This window comes from Nannospalax galili, unplaced genomic scaffold (assembly GCF_000622305.1).
Source record: "Nannospalax galili isolate Female #2095 unplaced genomic scaffold, S.galili_v1.0 scaffold634, whole genome shotgun sequence".
NCBI lineage: Eukaryota > Metazoa > Chordata > Mammalia > Rodentia > Spalacidae > Nannospalax > Nannospalax galili.
In genome coordinates, this window is record NW_008336853.1 from 1256519 (window position 1) to 1278691 (window position 22173).

At 43.8% G+C, this 22173-nt stretch overlaps 1 protein-coding gene across 1 annotated transcript in view; it reads left to right on the top strand.

Moving 5' to 3' along the window:
• Positions 1 to 1701: 1701 nt before the first annotated feature.
• The window catches only part of Grb2 (growth factor receptor bound protein 2), an 81533-nt gene continuing 61061 nt past the window's right edge, over positions 1702 to 22173 (top strand). Inside the window, exons 1-2 of the mRNA XM_008831413.2 lie at positions 1702 to 1870; positions 13169 to 13374. Of these exons, the coding sequence (XP_008829635.1) occupies positions 13297 to 13374 (78 nt within the window). The 5' untranslated portion in view covers positions 1702 to 1870; positions 13169 to 13296. The remainder of the gene's footprint in view (positions 1871 to 13168; positions 13375 to 22173) is intronic.

A 22173-nucleotide genomic window follows, 5' to 3' on the forward strand; every position in this document is an offset into this window, starting at 1 on the left:
TTTATTTTTATTTTGTGCATATGAAAGTTTTGACTGCTTGTATGTAAGTATACCCGTGTTGGGCAATGCCCGCAGAGGCCAGAGAGAGTGTCAGATACTTTGGAACTGGACGGTTGTTACCCATCATGTGGGTGCTGGCAACGGAACCCAGGTCCTCTGCAAGAGCAGCCAATATTCTTTGCCATTGAGTCATCTCTCCAGCCCCATGGACTCAGAACTCTTGGTATTCCTGCCTCAGACCTCCTAGTGTTGGGCTTACAGGTCACCACATCTGGCTTCTCACTTTCTAAGTCTATAAAGGAGGGATACTGGTTGTCCTATGAAGGCCCTATGATTTTCTTATGCTTCAGGTGGTAAGCTGATGATTCACTTGTTATTGTTACCTATCAGACATTTGCAGGGTGACAATGAAATCTAAGATGTGCATCCTTCCTCCCCCCACATCCTGGGCTCCACCCAACGTGAAATAACGGTGGATTCCCTCACTCTCCTCCCGGCTTTCCCACTGCATCTCGAACTTCATCTGCCTTGATTATTTCCGCACCAAATAATGGCTCCCTCTTCTGCAGCTGGTCATTCCTTTGTGGCACTTAGGGCCAAGTCCTTTTCTTCCAGACCAGGCAACTCTAATTTACAAACTGCTGGAATCGAAGGCTTTGTCTGTTTCATTTCTTACCCAGAAGGGTACTTCCAATGCAAGGGAATACTCAGTAAATACTTGGTGAAAGCAATTCACTGTCCTTATTTCAGCGGGCTCATTTCCTCTATCAGAGCCTTGGCTATTCTCGACGCTATTTTGTTGGCTTCCAGAGAATACATTAACATTAGATGTGTTCTGTTCTCTCCTTTAATTGGAAAGAGCTCTTGGAACTGAGAATTGAGTTACTTCTCCAAGCTTCATTTTCTACGACTCCCCCATACTTAGAGGCTTTGCACAGGAATCTAAGTACTTGGCATTGCATAGAACACGACTTTCTCACGCCTCCAGGCCTCGGTTCCTATGTACCATTCCCTTCGCTTGCTTTGCGCTTAGTCTGGCTCTTCTGCTGTCGAACTCCTACTCATCCGGCGGTACTCAGCTCCCCATCACCTTATTTGTGAAGACTTCTATGCAGTGGGCAGAGGAATGGAGCCACCTTTCTTCCATCTTTTTGACTTCCTCAGCATTCCTCAAACGGTTATAACAATACAAAGATATTATTTTTCAACCCTGTGTGAATTAGTCTACGTGAATTGCTGGACAGCCAGACTCCCTGTTGGTCTATTGATCTTTATCCAGCACAGTGTTTACATATCTAGACATAAGGTTCAGTCAATGGGTGAAGCCACTAATCCACCTGACACCGCAGGTTGTAGGAAACAGATTCACAAACCATTCCAGACCTGGTCCATCCTTGGTCTCCTCCCCGTTCCCGCTCTGCCTGGGGCTGGTAGAAAGGGAAAGGAGCCTGATTAGAGGGTGGAAAGCGTTATTCCTTCAGGGCACAACCTGCCCTGGCACCCAGAGGGGTACAGAGGCCCGGGGGCGGGACCGGGCCCGAGCCACCTGCTGCCGGATGGCCTGCGCATGCGTGCGGGCCTCGCTCTACCTGCCGGGCCGGGCGGAGCCGGAGCGCCTGCGCTCTGGGCCTTTTCCGCCCCGGGAAGTCTCGCGGGGGCGGGGCGCGGCCGGTGGGGCGGAGCCGCGAGGGGCAGTTCTCGCGGGACCGGGTGGAAGAGCGGAAGCGAGCCTGCTCTGCTGCTTCGGCGAGCGGGCGGCAAGCACCGAGGCCGAGGCGCTGACGGCGGCCGGGGGCACAGCAGCGGGCTGGGCGGCCCCGGGCAGCGCGGCGGAGGGCGGGCCGGGCGCTGAGCGAGCAGCAGCGCCGTGGTGAGTGCAGACGGGCGGACGGACAGACAGACGGGGGGGGTGGCGGGGCGACTGCCTTGAGTCCCGGCGGCGGGAGCGCTCCGCGGGGCCGGCTTCCTCGGCGTTCCCCGAGGGCCCCGGAGCGGAGCCGCCGCTGCCGGACTCTGCGTTTCCCGCTTCGGGGAGCTTCCTTCTTGGGGACGGTCTTCCTCCCGCTCTGGGCCGAGCCCGGGGCTCCCCGGTGGGGTCTGAAGCGGCGGCCGTCGCGCTGGGTGCTGGGTGCTGAGTCTCCGGGGGAGGCAGGTCAGGAATCCGGTGCGGCTGCTGCGGTGCTGATGGATGCTCCTATGACCTGCACTGCACCCGCGTCACTGGCTCTGGTCGCCGCGGTTGGGGCCGGATTTTGTGCGGGAATCGACCCCGGAAGATAGAAGGCTTGCTGCCTGGGAGGTCTTTGTCAGTGCTGGAGAAACGCTGGTCGGGAAGTGAGCGGCCAGCCGGGCGAGGGTTTCGGTTGGATAGTTGCGCGGGGTCGGGCCCCACCGGCGCTCCAACCCGGGCAGGATGGTAAGCCGGAGTTAGGGCTTGTTTGGAAAGTGCTCGTAGGCTCGGAGTGCGTGAAAGCGCGGGTTGCTGAGGGCCCGGGGTGTGCAGACACCTCTCTCGCTGCAGTTGACACTCGGAAGAGTCGGGGAGGCTCGAGAAACTGGCTTTATTTAGACTTTCTAGCCCCTCTTTTTCCAGTTAGTTGCCTTCCTTTTGTCTCAGTCTCCTCCATTCCACCGGGGACACGGAATGTTTTGTCACGCGGGTCATTGGCCCCTTCCACCCCCGTTTTTTTCTAATCTACTTCCCCTTTCTTGCTGGCCCTCCTCTGGCACAATGTTCGAAGTTTCTGCCCTTTTTGGCGTTGTTAATCTTCTCCCTCCTTTCAAGATTCCCCTTTCTCTTTCGGGAAGATACTCTCTTCCCTGTATTTATTCAGACCAGGGAGTAGAGCTGCTAGCGAGTCTGGGGAGACTTGGTTTTCCCCCGCGAGGACCGGGGAGGCTTCAAAGGATTGAATTCATCTGTAAGTAATCGATAGTGCCCCCAGATCACAAGCGTTCCTTGCTTGTGTTATTTGTAGTTTAGTGTTTTTGTTTTTGTTTTTTTGCCACCAGATCATGCTTTTGTGCCTGGTAATTTTTTCCCGTTTCTCTTTGGTATTAGTAAGGAAGATTGGATCATTTGGGGGAGGGAGGCAGTCCAAAACCGTCTCTTTTTTGAGTTTTTAGTATAGGTGGTTACAATGAGAATCCACTATAGAGTTTATGAATTAAGATAGCCTGAAAGGTTTGGAAGGGCATGGAACTTTAGGTGAATTAAAGCCCATCCATCATAATTACTAATTTATTCCTTATCAGGCTTTTTATTTAAATTAGGGGTTTCTTTCTATATGTTCTAATCAAATTCTTTGATTTTCTTTTTCTTTCTTTTTTTTTTTCCTTCTGTGCTGGGGTGAAACCCAGGGTGTGGTACATGTTAAGTGTGAGCTCTACCACTGAGCTGCACCTCCAGGTGTTTGGAGGTTTTTGTTTTGTTTGTGTTGTTGAGATCCTGTGGTCTTGCTCAGTGGTTCATGCTGGCCTTGAATTGGTAATTGATGGTGATTCTTGTGCCTCAGTCTCTCAAGTACTGGAATTACAGGCATGCACTACTGTACCCATTCCATCAACAAATAGTTATTTGCTCCTTCCCATTTAAAAATTCAATTTTCATAATCCCAAGATTCTTTTTTAAAAAATTATTTTATTTGTATGAGTATATTGTTTGCATGTCTGTAAGTACACCACAAATCCCAAGGAGATCAGAAGAGGGCATCAGATCCATTGGAACTGGAGTTCGGACGGTTGTTAGCTGCCATGTGGGTGCTAGGAATCGAACCCAGGTCCTCTGCAAGAGCAACCAGTGCTCTTAATCAGTGAATCATCTCTCCAGCTCCCCAAGATTAATTCTTATAATCAGATTATTTTAAAAAAATATAAAACTTGAGCATGGCTTGTATAGGTCAGAGGACAGCTTGTGGGAGTGCTTCTCTCCAGGAAGGGTCCAGGGATCAAGCTCAGGTAGGCAAACTTGGCAAGCAAGTACCTTTACCCATTCAACCATCTCACTTCCCTTGAGGCACTTTGCTTCCTCTGCAAGTATCTCAGGTTTTCGAGAATTACTGGGTTTTTAAGTACTGCTTATTGGTGGTACTTAGAGGTTTTCCTCAGTGATTTCTGTCATGTGTGCAGCAGCATTTGTTAATGTAGAATAGTAATAGCTAGGAGATGTGCATCACAGAGTCACCATGCTCTCCTGAGATTAGCAGTTATCTGCTGAATTCAGAGGAACTCTATGCCTTTATTGAATGATTATTGAGATTTTTTTTAAGTTGGTTTTTCCCCAGTTGTGCCAAGTTGAATATGCTCTTTTTTCATTTATGTGACAACTGCATTCTTTGGAGCTCAAATTTTAAAATTTGCTTAAGGCTCCATTAATATTTTAGGAGTCATTCTTAAAATTTATATGTATAAAAATCATCTGGAGCTGGATGTGGTGGCACACACCTTTAATTCCAGTCCTCAGGAGTCAGAGGCTGGCAGGACTCTGTGAATTCCAGGCCAGCTGGGGCTACAAGGAGACCTAGACTCAAAAAAAAAAAAAAAAAATTTCACCTGGGGATTTTAAAATTACTGGTCTTGATACATAGTTCAGACTGGCCTCAAACCTTCAAATCCTCCTGTGTCAACTTTCCCCCAGTGCTAGGATTATGTAGGCTCAGGCAACCACACTTGATCTTCTTAAAATTAGGTTCTTGCAGAACTCCAGCAGGCATCCCATAGTAAATCAGTCTCTGAAAGGGTGGATTTTTAAAATACGTAAATTTTAAAATTTGTGTACAAATACTTGGGTTTAAAAAATTTTTTTTTAGTCTGGGTCTCACTGTGCTGCTCTGGCTAACCCAGCTGGCCTATTAACTTATAGCGATCTGCCTGCTTCTGACTCCCGAGTGCTGGTGTTAGCATTGAAGGTATGTGTCACCATACCTAGCTGGGGTGTTTGTTTGTTTGGGAGGTGGGTCCTCTGCTACCAGAGATGGAACCGAGGATATTATACATGCATGATGGTCAAACCTTCCACTGAACCGTATTCCCCCAGCAGTCAAATTCTTGCATCATTAGGTTTCTGCTTTGGTGCTGGGGTTGGAACCTGGGGCCTTGCACATGGTAGGCAAGCTCTCTACCACTGTGCTATATATATACTCCAGCCCATGATTTTTTTTTTTTTTTTTGACAGGTCTGTAGCCAAACTGGCTTCAAGCTCACTATGTAGCTGAAGATAGCCTTGAACACCCCCCCCCCCCAGCAGCATCTCACCATGTAGCAGGTAGACCAGCCTAGCCTGGAACTCAAAAAGATCTGCCGGCATGTGCCTGACTAAAACTTTTAGTATTGTTAGGACTGTGATGTGGGGTGACCTAACTTTAAAACATACATCTCCCTTTACATCTCCCTTGCTGCGCGTGGTGGCACACACCTTTTAGTCCCAGCACTTGGGAGGTAGAGGCAGGTGGATCTCTGAGTTCAAGGCCAGCCTGGCCTAAATAGTGAGTTCAGGTCAGCTGGGGCTACAGGGAGACCCTGTCTCAAAAAGAAAAACAACAAAAAAACCCACCATCCGTCTCCCCTAGTGCTGGAGATGGAACAAAGCCTAGTGCATGGAGCATGCTAAGGAATGCCTTACTACCAGTTATCCCATAGGCCCCTTTTTTTGTTTTGAAACAAGGTCTCCCATAGCTCATCTTGTCCCCAAACTTGCTGTATGGTTGAACCTACTCAGACTGACCTTGACTCTCAAATCCTGAGATTACAGACATGTGCCATCACTTATGGCTTATAAGTTTTTGTTGTGTTAACGTTTTGGTGGTGGTAGTGTTGGGGTTTGGACCCTAGGCCTGCTGCATACTAGACAAGTGCTCTGCCACTGCTACATCCCCAGTCCAGTTTGCAAATTAATAAGGCTGTTAATTTGCCCATCATAGAGTTGTTCTGAGTTCATATATGTGGATACCAGTTCTAGATTTCCTGTCACATGTAGACTTACAGTTGAAAGGGAATGATGATGTTAGTTAACATCTTTATCATCGGAGTAGTTTTATTAGATAGATACTGCCTATCTTTCAATTGAGTGGTACTAGGGTTTAGAGAATGTAAGGTGTTTGTCCAGTATCTCCTAGTTTGTAAATTATAATTGATGGTTGAATCCAGGCCTTTTGGTTTGTGTTGTAATTACAAAGTAATACATGCTTAATGTAAGAATAATGAAAATCAGTTGAGGTGTATTGCCCAGAAAGTATTAGTATTCTCTCTTACTAGTAGAGATAGCATTGTTAGCCTGAACATTTTAAAGCATATATTGATGTATTATTTTGTTTTACACAATTTGGATGAAATACAGGGGCAGGAAGAGTGTGAGTTTTGGGACATGGTCTCTGTAGCTCTGACTGGACTGATACTATGTAGCCCAAGTTGGCCAACTTTTAGCAATCTTCCTACCTCAGTCTCCTGAGTGCTGGGATTACAGTGTGTACCTCCATACTTCTCTATTTTTTGCAGCTTCTAAAGACTTAGAAATATGTCTAGCTCTTGTAGAGCACCCAGGTTCAATTCCTAGCACTTGTATGGTGACTAACAACTGTCTGTAACTTCAGTTCCAGGAGATCTTATACCCTCTTCTGACCCCTGCAGGCATTGTATGACACAGGTACACTTATGCAGATTCAGGCAATACACTCATACACAAAAAATAATAAATAAAAATTTAAAATTCTAAAAGATTGAGCTTAAGTCCCAGCTAGAGTCTTGATGATGAACATAAATAGAATAGTCTGTTTACCCAAACATATTGCAGAGATTGGCGATACATATTTAAAAATGTATAAATATATACTTTTTTTTTTTTTTTTTTTTTTTTTTTTTTTTTGTCTTTTTGAGACAGGGTTTCCCTGTAGCCCCAAGCTGAAAGATCCTTCTGCCTCTGTCCTCTGTCTCCCAAGTGCTGGGATTAAAGGTGTTTGTGACCTCGGATATTATACCTCTTAAAAAAAACAATATTACCAGTAAGTAACACAAAAGAAACCTCACTACTTTAATTTGCATTTCTTTTAATGTTTATTATTTTTATTTTATGTGTATGAGTGTATTGCCTGCGTGTGTGTAAGTGCACCTGTGTCGTGCAATGCCCCGGGAGGTCAGAAGAAGGCATCAGATTCCCCTGGAACTGAGTTATGGATGGTTGTTAGCCACCGTGTGGGTGCTGGGAATTGAACTCAGGTCCTCTGCAAGAGCAGTCCGTGCGCTTAACCGCTAAGCCGCTAAGCCTTTCTCCAGCTTCCTTCTTTTTTTTTTTTTTTAATATTTTATTTTTGCCAGGCGTGGTGGCACATGCCTTTAATCCAAGCACTTGGGAGGCAGAGGCAGGTGGATCTCTGTGAGTTCGAGGCCAGCCTGGTCTACATAGTGAGGAGTTCCAGGTCAGCTGGGGCTACAGGGAGACCCTGTCTCAAAAAGACAAAAAAAAAAAAATTTTTTTAATGTTTATCATGTGAGTATATTGCCTACGTGTGTATAAGTGCACCTGTGTCGTGCAATGCCTGCAGAGGTCAGAAGAGGGTGTCCTGGAGTTACGGACTATTGTTAGCCACCATATAGGTGCTGGGAATCAAACCTGGTTCTTCTACAAGAGCAGCCAGTGCTCTTAACCTCTGAACCTCTCCAGTCCTACATTTCTTTTTGTGTTTTTAAGATTTATTTTTATTGTGTAAGTGTCTGTGTGAATTCTATGTGTGGGAAAGCTATTGGATGCCAATAGAGGGCATTGGATCCCTTGGAGCTAGTTATAGGTGCAATGCCCCGGAGGTCAGAAGAGGGCTTCGAATTCCCCTGGAACTGGAGTTAAGGACCGTTTGTAGCTGCCATGTGGGTGCTGGGAATCAAACCCAGGTCCTCTGCAAGAGCAGTCAGTGCTCTTAACTGTTGAGCCATCTCTCCAGCCCCAATGGTGAGTAAATCTTATAAGATAGCTAATTCCATTTTTCTAGTCAGAAAACTGGAATGTGTTTAAAAGGCTTGCTCAAGCCAGGCTGGTGGTGCACAACTGTAGTCCCAGCACTTGGGACGTAGAGACAGGTGGGTCTCTGTGAGTTCGAGGCCAGCCTGGTCTACATAGTGAATTCCAGGACAGCTGGGACTACAGGGAGGCCCTGTTTCAAAAAGACCAACAAAAAGGCTTGCTCAGTATAATAGCTGTAGTTGATAGGATCATTACTTGAATGTATGGCAGTTAACCTGCTTCTCTAGATGACGCAGAATCAACACTAAGCGGTACTGACCCAGTGTCATGTGTTTTATTTTTTGTAAATTGAAAAAAGAGAATCATGTCTTACTAACTCCTTAAGATACTACATTTTCAAAAGTGATGGCTAGTGCTTGTACAGTTAAAAATATAATTTCTGGCTGGGTATGGTGGCGCACGCCTTTAATCCCAGCACTTGGGAGGCAGGGGCTACAGGGAGACCCTGTCTCAAAAAGACAAGAAAAAAAAAATTTCTGGGGCTGGAGAGATGTCTCAGTGGTTAAGAACACTGGTTGTTCTTGTGGAAGATCCAGATTCGAATCCCAGCACCCACATGGCAGCTAACAACTGTTCGTAACTCCAGTCCCAGGGGATCCGACCGCCACTTCTGTTCTCCGTGGGCATTACATGACATGGGTGCACTTACCTACATGCAGGCAATACACACATACACAAAAAATTAAAAAAAAAAAAACAAAACTTTTGTGTGTGTGTTTTTGAGACAGGGTCTCCCTGTAGCCCCAGCTCTCCTGGAACTCACTATGTATACCAGGCTGGCCTCGAACTCACAAAGATCCACCTGCCTCTGCCTCCCAAGTGCTGGGATTAAAGGTGTGCGCCACCACACCTGGCAATAATAAAATATATTTTTTTTAAACTAATTTCTTAAAATTTATGTGATGGACTGTAGAGATGTGTGCTAGCAATTTAGAGTTGATCTCATCAAGCACAGTACTAAATATACTGCTCCTAATTTTCTTGGGGCAAGCAGCAATGTCAGCTCTGGTTAAAATCATTGTATAAGGGCTGTAGATGTAGCTCAGTGGTAGACATGTGCTTAGCATACATGAAGCCCTGGGTTCAGTCCACAGCACTTGGAGGTAAAAGAAATCATTGTACGTGTGTCTACCTTCAGATTCTTCCTTTAGTAATTAGTGTTCTGTATAGAATTTTTCTTTTTAAAATTTAAAAATTTTTATTTTTGTTTTATATGTGTATTTTGCCTGCATGTATGTAAGTGCACCATGTGTGTACAGTGCCCTAGAGGCCAGAAAAGGGTGCTGGATCTCCTGAAACTGAACTTACAAATGGTTGTTAACCTCCATGTAAGTGCTGGGAATCGAACCCAGGTCCTCTGGAAGAACAGCAGATGGTCTTAACCACTGAACTTAGCCATCGCTCCAGTTCCTGAATTTTTCTGTCTTTAATGGAGTATTGGAATTCCTTTATAATGAATTATCTAATGAGCTAACATCTTTAGGTTTTCTGAAATGCAATTTTTACTTGGCCTTGAAAGCACTGGTTTAATTTTCTTACATTTATTTATTTGTGTGTGTGTGCGCGTGCGCGTGCTGGCGCTTGTGCATGTGGAGGTTAGAGGACAACAATTCCAGAGAGAGTTGGTTCTTCCTTTGTGTGGGTTCTGGGGTTCTAGGGTAAGGCTCCTTTTACCTGTTGAACCATCTCACCTGCCTCTGATTTGAATTTCTCTTTAATCGATTATTTGAATAGTTTTATCATTTACAAGTGTTAGACATAGTTTTGTTGAGACAAGGTCTCACTGTGTGGCTCATGCTGGACTTGAACTCATGGACAATCCTCCTGCCTTAGCCTTCTGAGGTCTTAGAGTACAGGTATGAGCCACCAGTGCCCAATTAGTGTTAGATTTTTAAAGACTTCTCAAGAATCTGTTGCAGGTGAGTTGAATGTAATTATAGGAAAGCAGGTATTGAGAACTGTCTTCCCTTTTTTTGAGGTAGGGTCTCAGGTAGCCCAGGCTGACTTCCAACTCCCTATGTCAAGTATGACCAGAATTGACCTTTCTGTCTTCATGACCTGAGTGATGGGATTACAGGCATGTACCTCCGCACCCTATTTATGTAAGTACTGGTGATCCAATACAGGGCTCGTGAGTGCTTGCAAACAAGCTCTCAACTGTACTGCATCCCTGGCTGCCATCTTGCGTTTTCTACTCCTGCTGTTCACTTGTGCTGGGGATGTCTTAAATCCTGAATGGCATCAAATTTATGTCCTTTTGCTACATGCTACCTTGACAGTGACAGTTTCTGAGTTTCTGTTGGTCAAAATGAAATGCAACCCTAGCCCTTGAGAGACTGAGGCAAGAGTATCACTGCAAGGTACAGGTTAGCATGGTATACAGAATGAGCTCCAGGCCAGCCAGGAGTAAGACTCTGATTCAAAAATGCAAGAGGGTCATGGAGATGGCTTAGCCCGTAAAGCATGATTGCCAGGACTGAGGTCCTGTGCTCTGTCCCTGGAAGGAATTCCACATGGTGGAAGGTGAGAACCAACTCTCCCAAATTGTCTTCTTACCGACATGCCCAAGCAGAGGCGTGTGAGGCACACACACATACACAAAATAAAAAAAAATTTTTTTAAATGTAAAAACGGGCTGGAGAGACGGCTCAGCGGTTAAGAGCACTGACTGGCTCTTGCAGAGGACCCGGGTTCAATTTCCAACACCCACATGGCAGCTAACAACCATCTGTAATTCCAGTTCCAGAGGATCCGACAGCCTCTGTCCTCCATGGGTATTGCATGACAGGGGTGCACTTACCTATATGCAGGCAATACACGCATACACATAAAAATAATAATAAACTATTTTTAAAAAAGTAAAAAGAGGGCTAGTGTGGTGGCCGCATGCTTTTCTTCTCAGCACTTGGGAGACACCCGCAGGGAGATCTCTGAGTTCCCGGCCAGCTCTCTGAGTTCCTGGCCAGCTAGGGCTACATAGATGCTAGCTCAAAAAAAAAAAAAAAAAAAAAAAAAAAAAAGGTATGAAGACCACATATAGCAGAGACCTAGAAACATCAACTAACATTTTTGCTGCTGTTGGGTACTGTTGGGATAGAGCAGAGTGGGGAGGAAGAACCTCAGAGGCATATTATTGGAAGCACTGTAAATGCAAAGCTAAAACAGAACGGAGGGTGATAGCTTGTGGATATTGATAGGGAGCTGCTGTTCCATAAGCCTCATACTGACTTTAAAGTTTTTAGGCTGGACGTGGTTGGTGCATGCCTTTAATCCCAGCACTCAGGATGGCAGAGGCAGGTAGATCTCTGTGAGTTTGAGGCCAGCCTGGTCTACATAATGAGTTTCAGGCCAGCTGGGGCTACAGGGATACCCTGTCTCAAAAAAACAAAACAAAAAATTTAGATATGGTTTAATTTGTTAAAAATAACTACAGAAAGTATAATGAAGGAAATTTAAGGATACTCGGGCTAACCTTTGTGTTTTTAGTATTTATGTATTTGCTAGAACTCTTGGTTTCCTTTCTTCTATGAGAGCCAGCACTCAACAGCATATCTGAGGGGTGACCTGAGAGAATGAAGAGTGGTTTGGTTTACTAGTTCCCTCAGAATGCTTGGCCTTCAGGGTTTCCTGAAGGACTTTTTACTGGGTGATTTCTTTTTTCCTTGATAATACTCATCCTGTCCAATCTGAATATTCCCAGCTGATTTGCTGCTTAGTTCATTTGCAGCTATGCTTGATTAATGCCCCACATGTTAACTTTAGAACAAAAGAATGATAATCACTTGTGCCCCTCAAATGAGCTGCTAGGTGGTAATTATCCAAGAAAGGTGTCACTATAAATAATCTGTCACCATTCTGCCAGTGTCCTTGTTTTCTACTTTTGTTAACTTGTATGAAACTGTGACTGCAAATAAGAATGGGGGCCTTATTTTCCCAGAGGTATGCAGAGGTTAAGGTTATGTCCAGTGTTCATGTCCTGGGCAGAGTCTTCTCTACTGTAGTGATTACACTGACTGCTCCCAGTTACTGTCACTTGAGACACTATGGAATGGTTCTGGCAGAATCTTCCACATGCAGAATGCAGATTACCTCAGTTCACTGCTCTTCTGAAAAGAAGCTGTGCCAAGGGTAACTGTGAGCAAGCACCAGCCCCTGCAGTTACCTGTCCAGAGAACGTACTCAAGACCGACCGAGATGGCACATACTTTGTAGTCTTAGCACTCTAGAGGCAGAAGCAGGAGGATCACCTCAAATTTGAGGCCAGCCACCCTGGTGTATATAGGGAGTTCCAGGCCAGCCTCAACAACAGTTTAGTGTGAAATCCTGTTGCGGAAAAACCAAAGACGGAAAAAAAAATTACTTGACAGCTCTGTTCTTTATACTCTTTAGAAATAATGTTGAGGATATTTCTGGAATGTTAAGCCTTGGTCACCTATTTCAAGGACTAAGCAGACCCCAAAGGCTTGGGTATCTTGCACAAGAGCAGAGCTCTATGAGTAAAGTGCTGAGCGGTCTTTTCTCTGGTGGCCAGATCATGGTTTGGAAGCGAAAGCCACTGGTGTCTATGGTGTTAACAGAAAACAGAGTTAAAAAGTGATTCCAAGATCCACTTTCTCTCTATTTCTCAGGAGCAGATCAAGGTTTAGTTTCCAGTAAAGAGTAAAGCAGCTCAAGACCCGAGTGTGCATGGCTTGCTTTTGAGTGTGAAATAGGGGAGCCTCAGATCTCAGCAAGCTAGCGAGGTAGTGAGGGACAAGGGAAGGGGATAGACCTGGTTAACTGAGTCCAGTGCCACCTCCAGAATGCGCCTTTAAGTGGACTGCCTTGGGTGCTGGAGAAGAGGTGTGAGGGTGCTGGAGGAAAGGTGGAGACTGACTGTACTCCCTAGCCGGTTCCTGAGCAACACCCAGCGGGAAGGAAGAGGAAGTATATTCTGAAAAGCTCAAGCTGCAACCGCCATTGGCCGCTGGGCCTGTCAGTCGCCTGGGGGCTGAGGCTGAAAAGAGGAAGAAGGAGAACAGAGCTGTTGCCTGGAAGGGAGGAGGAGGGCTGAGTTCAGCGGAGCCAGGGGGCGTGGGGGCTGGGAGTGCAGGCCGATTGGCAGGGCGGGGCTGCCTTCGATCCTGGCCACTTCTCTTAATCATCGATCTTCTGATTCAGGGTGGCATTGTGTGTCCCAGTGTGCAGCTTAGTCCCAGAAGAGAGGAGAGGCTGAACCCAGAGCTCTTCAGCAGGGAAGATTCCCTTCCCCCCCGCTTCAGGCTGCTGAGCACTGAGCTACGCTCAGAATGGAAGCCATCGCCAAATATGACTTCAAAGCTACTGCTGACGATGAGCTGAGCTTCAAAAGGGGGGACATCCTTAAGGTAAGTGGTGATGCTGTCACAGTTCTTGAGCTCGGCTTCCTTCCTCTGTTTACCCTGATACTACACAAAGGAGTGTGCCTGTTCTTTTCTCATTGCACACTTACCATCTACCATTGGGTTTGATGGGCTGGCTTGTAGTAGATGCCGAGTGGAATATTAATTATGACTTTAGAGAGTTGGTATGATGTGTGGTTCTTAACTGCCTTTGTGTGAATGTTTGTGTTTTTCTATTTATTGGTACTGGTGGTATTTCAGGAAAAGGCAAAGTAATATTCTAGAAAAGGAGATATGAGTAGATTATCTTGTACAGTTTTTGTTTTGAGGCAGGGTCTCCCTCTAACCCCAGCTGGCCTGGAACTTGCTTTGTAGATCAGGCTGGCCTAACAGAGATCTGTCTGCTTCTGCTTCTTGAATGCTGGGATTAAAGGCATAAAGTTGTATTGGGGAGGGGACGAACCAGGATTTTTTTTAAAAACCTGAACATGTATGTAAAAGCATTCCATTAGTCTCACTATACATAGCCAAAAAATTCTGCATTCTATAGTAAGATCATAGTAGGTTAGAAACTTTTTTTCTAGTTTAGAGAGGTTAGAAGTATTTGCCAAAATTCATTAAAGAACTTCAATGCCTTTTTATTTCTGAAAAACAAAATAAGAGTTCTAAATAATAATGTTTAACTTGCCCTTATAAAGTTAGATTTCTATTTTCTTCAGAGAAACTTGAGGTATAGTTACACAATTTAAAACCTAATTGCATTGAAAAACATCTGCTGACAGTTGAGCTGTGAACTGCTTCACAATTTGCAGCTTCTATTGAGCCCCACTATTTACATGAGCATTGCTTCCCTACCTGGAGCATGGTAATTATGTTGTTTACCCAATTGACTGAGCAGTTTGCCCTTTTGGATACGGGACTGGGTGTTGTCTGCCAGTGTGTGCACTTTAAGTGAGGAAAAGCTGAAGATGAGTATTTGAGTGTTGCCTGTGTCTTTGGTTTTGCTGTTCTTTCCTCTGAGCCTTCATTCAGATTGTTGGAATTTGCCAGCCATTTGTTTACTACCCCTGAATGAAATTCTGTAAAGACCTGTGAATTTTTTTTTAAGTTATCTGAAACTATCAATAGTTACTGTTATGTCCTTAGTGCTCAAAACAATGGAGTTTTACTCTGAAGTCACCTGCAGTCATTCCTCAGTGTTAGGAATATAGGTTGAACTTCATAGAGGTTGATACTGAAGAGACATTAAGGGAAGAAACCTTTGTTGTGACAGAAAGTGGATACAACCGCCACCAGCTTTAGAAGCACACATCTTCTGTTTCTGGTTTCATAGAGCTCTAGAACTCAGCAGAGGTAACTCTGACAACTAATTGACTTTGTGCCATTGTTATACAGAGATACTGGCTTTGTGTGTGATTACTGTCTTTGTAGATAATGTACTTACAAGACTGGTTACTCAAGCACGCACATCTATAACATGGATACCAACCTTTAGAACCAGATTGCTTTGGTTTTGGTCTTTTTCCTTTTTTTTGAGACAGGGTCTCTATATCCTGGGATTGCCCAGAACTGCCCATGTAGCCCAAGATTATAGGTGTGCTCCACCATGCCTGACACTGGTTTTTTGTGTTTTGCTTTTAATGCATAGACTTACTTCTCTATTAAACTTATTCCTGGACCTGGAAGGCTGATAGTTCATATTCTTCTCATCAAGTCTATCCCACTGAATATTTAGCACTATATCAACAAATTAAAACCAGGGGTAAAGTTGCCTAGGCCTAGACCATAAATACTTGATAAGTTCACACTTATTTTTAAGATGAGGGAGAACATGAATTAGAATGTGCACATTTACTTTCAGGTTTTCTTTGGGGAGAGAGAAATATACACACTTGATAGCAGTTTCGTAGATAACTGGGATATGAAGTCATAATGTCATCATTGCTTTTACAGTAGCCATTAGCTGCTTGTTAGTAATCTTGTCGCTTTACTCCAAAAAATGAGAGGGAGGGAGGGAGGGAGGGAGGGAGGGATGGATGGATGTGTGTGTTGATATAGTAGTTGCCCTTTGTCTCATAGCTCTGTGAAACAGCTTAGTGAAGAGGACGGACCATGTTCTGTGCTAAGAGCTGTTAATAATACAAAGTTTTCCTCCTTTCTGCAAGGAGTAAACCAGCTTCATTCAACTGGCTTTGATATCATTTGTAACTCTGAGCCTAAGCCTATTTAAAAGCGGCTGGAATAGCATTGAACACTTTAACTTCAATCGAAATGGGAAGATATCTGGCCTCTTTTTCTAATTTTTCTGTTTCTTTGCTTGCTTGCTTTGTTTTGAGGCACTATGTTACCCAGGCTGGTTTTGAATTCATCTGCCTTTGTTACTTGTACTTTTATATAAGCTTGTATTTTTGTTTTATATAAGCTTGTATTTTTCTTGGAGAGAGTTTTCTTGGGTACAAGGGCTTAAAAATGAAAGGACTTGCATGCTTGAGTTTCTTGCATGCTTAAGTTCCCCATCATTGTACCACAGGCTTGAAATAGTCCTGGAGGTTCTCTGCTGACGCGGTCCTTGAGACCGAGACCGGGACTGCAGCTCAGTGGTAGAGTCCTTAACCAAGCATTTGCGAGAGACCCTCTTTATTCTACCCTTGGTCATACGAACCTGTCATGTTGGGATGTGTGTGTACATATTTCAAATAATGCTGTATAGGAATTCAAAGGCCATTTTAAGCTTGCAAACCTCTCTTATTTCCATTATAGGGTTGTTTGCTTGCTTTCAGTTCTAGAAGGGAACCAGCTCTCCCATCTCATCTAGGTGTCTTCTGGCTGGCACTCACTACCTTTTAACATTTTCCTGAACTACTTGAGAAGTAGGTCTTGGATTTGCTTTCTGCTCTTTGCAGCACTCTCCTGTCTTGGTGCTTTGTGGCCTATTTCAGTGTCACATTTACCAGGCATGTTCTTGAACCAGATCCTGGATTCCATTGCTTTTGTGTTGGTGAAGAAATGTAAGAAACACTTCAACAGCCCTAAAGTAAAAAAGGAAAGTTAATGTGCAAGGCAAAATACTAACTTACATACAGTATTTTTAGAATGGGAAAAGACTATTTAAAAACTTAAGCTGCGCGTGGTGGCACACACCTCTAATCTCCGCACTTGGGAGGCAGAGGCAGGTTTGAGTCCACCCCCTGATCTACATAGTAAGTTCTAGGCCAGCTGGGGCTATAGGGAGACCGGAGACCCTGAATCAAAAAGAACAAACAAACAAACAAACAAAATCCTTTAGCTTAGAATTCTTTTAATTTAAAAAAATTTATTATTTTTTATGTGTATGAGTGTAGTGCCTGTATGTATATAAGTGCACCCATGTTGTGCAGTGCCCATGGAGGTCAGAAGAGGGCGTTGGATCCCCTGGAACTGGAGTTACAGATGGTTGTTAGCCACCATGTGGGTGTTGGGTCTGCTGCAAGAGCAGCCAATGCTCTTAACCAGTGAGCCATCTCTTCAGCCCTTAAATTTCTTTACAGTTGTTTGTAGGGAGATGGGCACATATGCCATGATATAAGTATGGAGGTCAGAGGTGGAAGCCAGTTCACTCCTTCCACTAACTATGTGGTTTCTTTTCTGAGAATTGAAGTCAGGTTAGCAAGTTTGGTGTGGTTCAGACTTCTGTTTTTTTTTTTTTTTTTTTTTTTTTTTTTTTTTTTTTTTTTTTTTGTCTTTTTGAAGCAGGATCTCCCTGTAGCCTCAGCTGTCCTGGAACTCACTAGGTAGACCAGGCTGGCCTTGAACTCACAAAGATCCACCTGCCTCTGCCTCCCAAGTGCTGGGACTACAGGCATGTGCCACCACGCCTGGCTTTTTAAAATTTTTTTTAAGACAGGGTCTTAATATGTAACCTAGCCTGGAACTCAGTATATAGGCCAGGCTGGCCTTGGACTCACAGAGATCTGCCTGCCTCTTCCAAGATCTTGGATTAGAGGCATGCATCACCATGCCTGGCTCTAATTTAGGCTTTTATTAGAGGAGGTGCAGAGTTCCCAGCCTGGAAAATTCTAGTCATCAAGGTGTAAGCTAGGTACCTGTATAGGTACTGGTTATTGTTAGTAATGAAAGAAGAGGGTGGTTTGTTTGAGAGATGCTGAAAGGAAGAATCAGGGGATTTTTTTTTTTTAAGTTATTTTTTTTTATTATTTTTATTTTTTATGTGTATGAGTGTATTGCTTACATGTATGTGAGTGCACCTGTGTCGTGCAATGCTGCGGAGGTCAGAAGACGGCTTTGGATTCCCCTGGAACTGGAGTTAAGGGCAGTTTGTAGCGCCATGTGGGTGCTGGGAATTGAACCCAGGTCCTCTGCAAGATCAGTCAGTGCTCTTAACCCCTGATCCATCTCTCCAGCCCCGGGTTTTCTTTTTTTTAATATATATATTTATTTTTATGTGTATGCGTGTATTGCCTGCATGTAAGTCTTGTGCAGTGCCTGTGGAGGACAGAAGAGCCTGTCGGATCCCCTGGAACTGGAGTTACAGACAGATGTTAGCTGCCATGTGGATGCTGGGATTTGAACCCAGCAGTGTCTAAGTCTCCAGTGTAGTGGAAGAAAGAGTGACCATTGGTGAGTGCCCAGCCCTGCTTTGGTTAGTTGGTTCATTTCAGCTGTAAGTCTTGGATTTTCAATGCCTGTGTCATTTCAGGTATTTGAATTATCAGCCTAATAATGAAGAGTAGGGCTGTTTTTTTTTCTTTTTAAAAATCTAGTATCGGTATACTTAGTGAAGCATTTATGATAACCTGTGGGAATTCTTGTTGGCTAAACTAGAACATGGTATTTAAGTTTTGCTTTTTTTTTTCTGTTAAAATTTTTTATTTCCTTTTTTGCATTTATTTTAATTTTAATTTTTTGCTTTTTTTGAGACAGGGTCTCCCTATAGCCCCAGCTGGCCTGGAACTATTGTAGACCAGGCTGGCCTCAAACTCACAGAGATCTGCCTGCCTCTGCCTCCCAAGTGCTGAGATCAAAGGCGTGCACCACCACGCCCAGCTAAGTTTTTAAATGGTCTTTTCCCATTCTAAAAATCTTTTACTTTTATATGAGGTTACACAAGGCTGTTTTCATGCCAGTATATCATATACTTTGAGCGTATTTCCTCGTTGGTGCCCTTTGCCCCGGACAAATTCCAGTTCCGCTTTTATGTCATCAGTGTATATGCTTGTATGTGTCTCTAAAGTCTGTGACCCACAATTGAGAGAAAACTGAGATATTTGTCTTTCTGAGACTTAGCTAAGACTATGATTATCTCCAGTTGTATCCACTGAAAATGACACAACTTTTTTTTTTAAATAAATTTTATTTTATTTTTATTTTATGTGTATGTGTGTATTGCCTACATGTATGTAAGTGCACCTGTGTCATGCAGTACCCGAGGAGGACGGAAGAAGGTATCAAATCCCAAGAACTGGAGTTATGGTTTGTTAGTTGCCACGTGGGTGCTGGGAATCGAACCTGGGTCTTCTGCAAGAACGGCCAGTGTTCTAACCGCTGAGCCATTTCTCCAACCCTGTGACATAACCTTTTAACACAATTTTCCTTTTATTACAAAACAGTAAGAAAGATCATTATTTTATTTTTTAATACAGTTTTTACTGAATTTCTATGCATTTCATATAGTACATCTTAATCATATTTAGACCCCCTCCCCTATCTGCACCCTCCCATAACCCCTCCCCACTACTGGATTTCATGCATTCTGCCAACATGTTAAGGCTTATCAAGTCAAGCTTACGTCACCAGATGTCCCTTGGTGTGAGTTCATCCACTGGAGCCTGGTGATATAACTTCTTTATGGCTGGGAGGGAAAAATTTGTGTGTGTGTGTGTGCGCGCACATATGTATGTATGTATATTGTGTGTTTTCTTTATTCTGTTGGACATCTACATTAGTTCCATGACTTAGCTGTTTCGAATAGTGCTGCAGTAAACACTGATTCCAAGTATCTTGGTGATATGTAAACTTGGAGTCTTACAAAGAAGTGGTATACCTGGATCATGTAGATGTTAAGCTATTTCAGTTTGTTAATTACTGTGTGTGCATGCATGTATGTATGTATGTATGTGTGATGTGTGTATCTTTTGTTAATTATTGTGTGTGCGCGTGTGTGTGTTTGTATGTATGATGTGTGTATGAGCATGAGTGTGTCACTCTGTATGTGGAGGCCAGAGGACAACTTTATGGAATTAGTTCTCCGACCTTTACGTGTTTCCAGGACATGCCACAGCATATGGGTGTAGGTCAGAAGATGACTTGCCAGAGTTGGTTCCACCATGTGGGTGCCAGGGATCGAACTCAGGTCATCAGGCTTGGTGGAAAGTATCTTTACCTGCTGAGCCATCTCACTAAACCTATATTTCCACCATATATACACCAACAGTGTACAAAGGATTCCCTTTTGTCCAGATTTTCACCAGCATTTATTTGTTTTCTTGATGATTATTCTGGCTAGGGTAAGATGGAATCTCAGTGTAGTTTTAATTTGCATTTCTCTGGTGGCTAGTAATGTTCAATATTTTTTCATGTTTATTGATTGTAGATTGTACACCACCACTTCTGGAGAACTGTCTGCTCATTGAGTTGGTTTGTTTTTGAGACAAGCTCTCACTCAGTAGCCTAGCTTGGCCTGGAAGTCATTATATCATCCAGCATGGTCCCAAACTTGTGATCCTCTTGTCTTAACCCTCTGAGTGCTAGGATTACATGTCAGCTACCATGCCTGGCTTAATTTTTGTTTTGTTTTGTTTTTGTTTTTGTTTTTTTTGAGATAGCATCTGATTTCTGTAGTTTGGGCTGTCCTGGAAATGACTGTGTAGTCAGATTGGCCTCAAACTCATGGGCACGCCTCCCTCCTGCCTCAGCCTCCTAAGTGCTGGGATTACAGGTTTGAACCACTACTGTCAGATGATTGTGAGCTCTCTGACATGGGTGCTGGACACTGAACTCGTCCTCTGGAAGAGCAGCAGGTACTCTTAGCCACTGAGCTATCTTTCCATCTTCTCAGCTTAATGCTTAAATTTGTTGTTTGAATTCTCTCAAGGCAAATAAATTTGTGTACCTTGTATTCATTTTGTCAGCTTAATGCAATGTTTGAAATAGGTGCTGAGAGTGAACTTTCAGTTCCTATACAAGACTCTTGAGGAGACTGGATGAAGATCAGTCTTCCCTCTTTTGGGGAGAGAAATGACTAAGGAAATGCAGTGTCCTTTAGGGACACATTTTTGCCTCTATGGGTCTTAGGTTGAGGTCACTATTGAACAGCCACCAGTTGTAGAACATTTGTAAGATGTCTCTGTTACAAACTGTTCCTAGTGTTCTTGGGCACTGAAGGATTGACACTGTTAGCCCCATCTTATGGATGGATGAGGACATAGGCTTAGAAATTAAGGTTTGCTCGGGTTTGTACAGCTAGGACCTGGTAAAGCTGGTGTTGGAGCTGAAGTCAGGCTGTTTACTTTGCAGTATTCATACTCAGGCATTGCTTCCAAGTGACTTAAGGACTTTCTATCTAAAGTAAGATTCTTTCAGTGGTGACAAAGTTGCAGATAAAGTGAGGACATGGCAGCTGGGTTGATTGCTCAGCAGGCAGGAGTGGTCACTGCACAAGCCTGGAGACCTACCTGAGTTGGGTCCCTGGAACCCACATGGTGGAAGGAGAATACTGATTCGTGCAAGTCATCCTCTGATCCCTATGCATGTACAATAGCATGCATACCCATACATACATGCACAGAATAAATAAATAAACAAACAGTTTTAAAAGAATTTATTCCAGGGGCTGGAGAGATGACTCAATGGTTAAGACCACTGGCTGATCTTGCAGAGGACCCTGGATTGGTTCTCAGCATCCACATGGCAGCTAACAACCATCCATAACTGCTGTTCGAGGACATCCAATGCCCTCTTCTCACTTCCAGGTTTTCAAAAATTGTAGATGGGAGAATTTTTAAATTTTATTACTTTATGAGCTGGCCTGGAACTCACTGTTCTCCTGCCATAGCAGGCTTCCCAGTGTTGAGATTACAAACATGTGCCACTACACTTAACTAAGGAGGTTTATTTCAATGAATCTGTGTGCCACCTGGAAAAATATTTTCTGCCAGTTAAATTATGAAATTTTATCAGCTGTAAGATGAATTTCATGGATGTGAAAACTTATAAAGGGAAGTGTCTTTGAATTGCTAAACTTACTGTGATAGTCTCACTCTCAGTAGGAATCTGCTTGTCAGAAAAGTATGAAGTGGGGTGGTGAGATGACTCAGCAGTTAAGAGCACTGGCTACTGTTGCAGAAGATCTGGGTTTGATTCTCAGAACTAAACATGGCAGCTAGCAACCATCTGTAACTCCAGTTCCAGGGGGATCCAACACCCTCTTCTGATCTCAGAGGGCGCTGCATGACACTCGTGGAGGCAGTACATTTATACACATAAAAGTAAAAAAAATTTAAAAAACAAAAGTTTTAAGTGGTTCTACTTTTAATAAATGAGTAATAATACTGAGTGCTTAGTAAACCTTTTTACTAAGCTAAGAATTTTTACTTGCAGTATTTTCTTTTAAACCTCTTAAGATTGACTAGGGATAGCTCAGTTGGTAGAGTGCCTGTCTGCCATGATCCCCAGTATGGCACAAACTGCATACCTGTAATTCCAGCATATTTGGGTAGATGAGGCCAGCTATGGCTACAGGGATCAAAAAAGCAAAAGAAAAATCCAGTAAACCCCCCCCGGCCCCCCGCCAAAAAAAAAAAAAAAAAA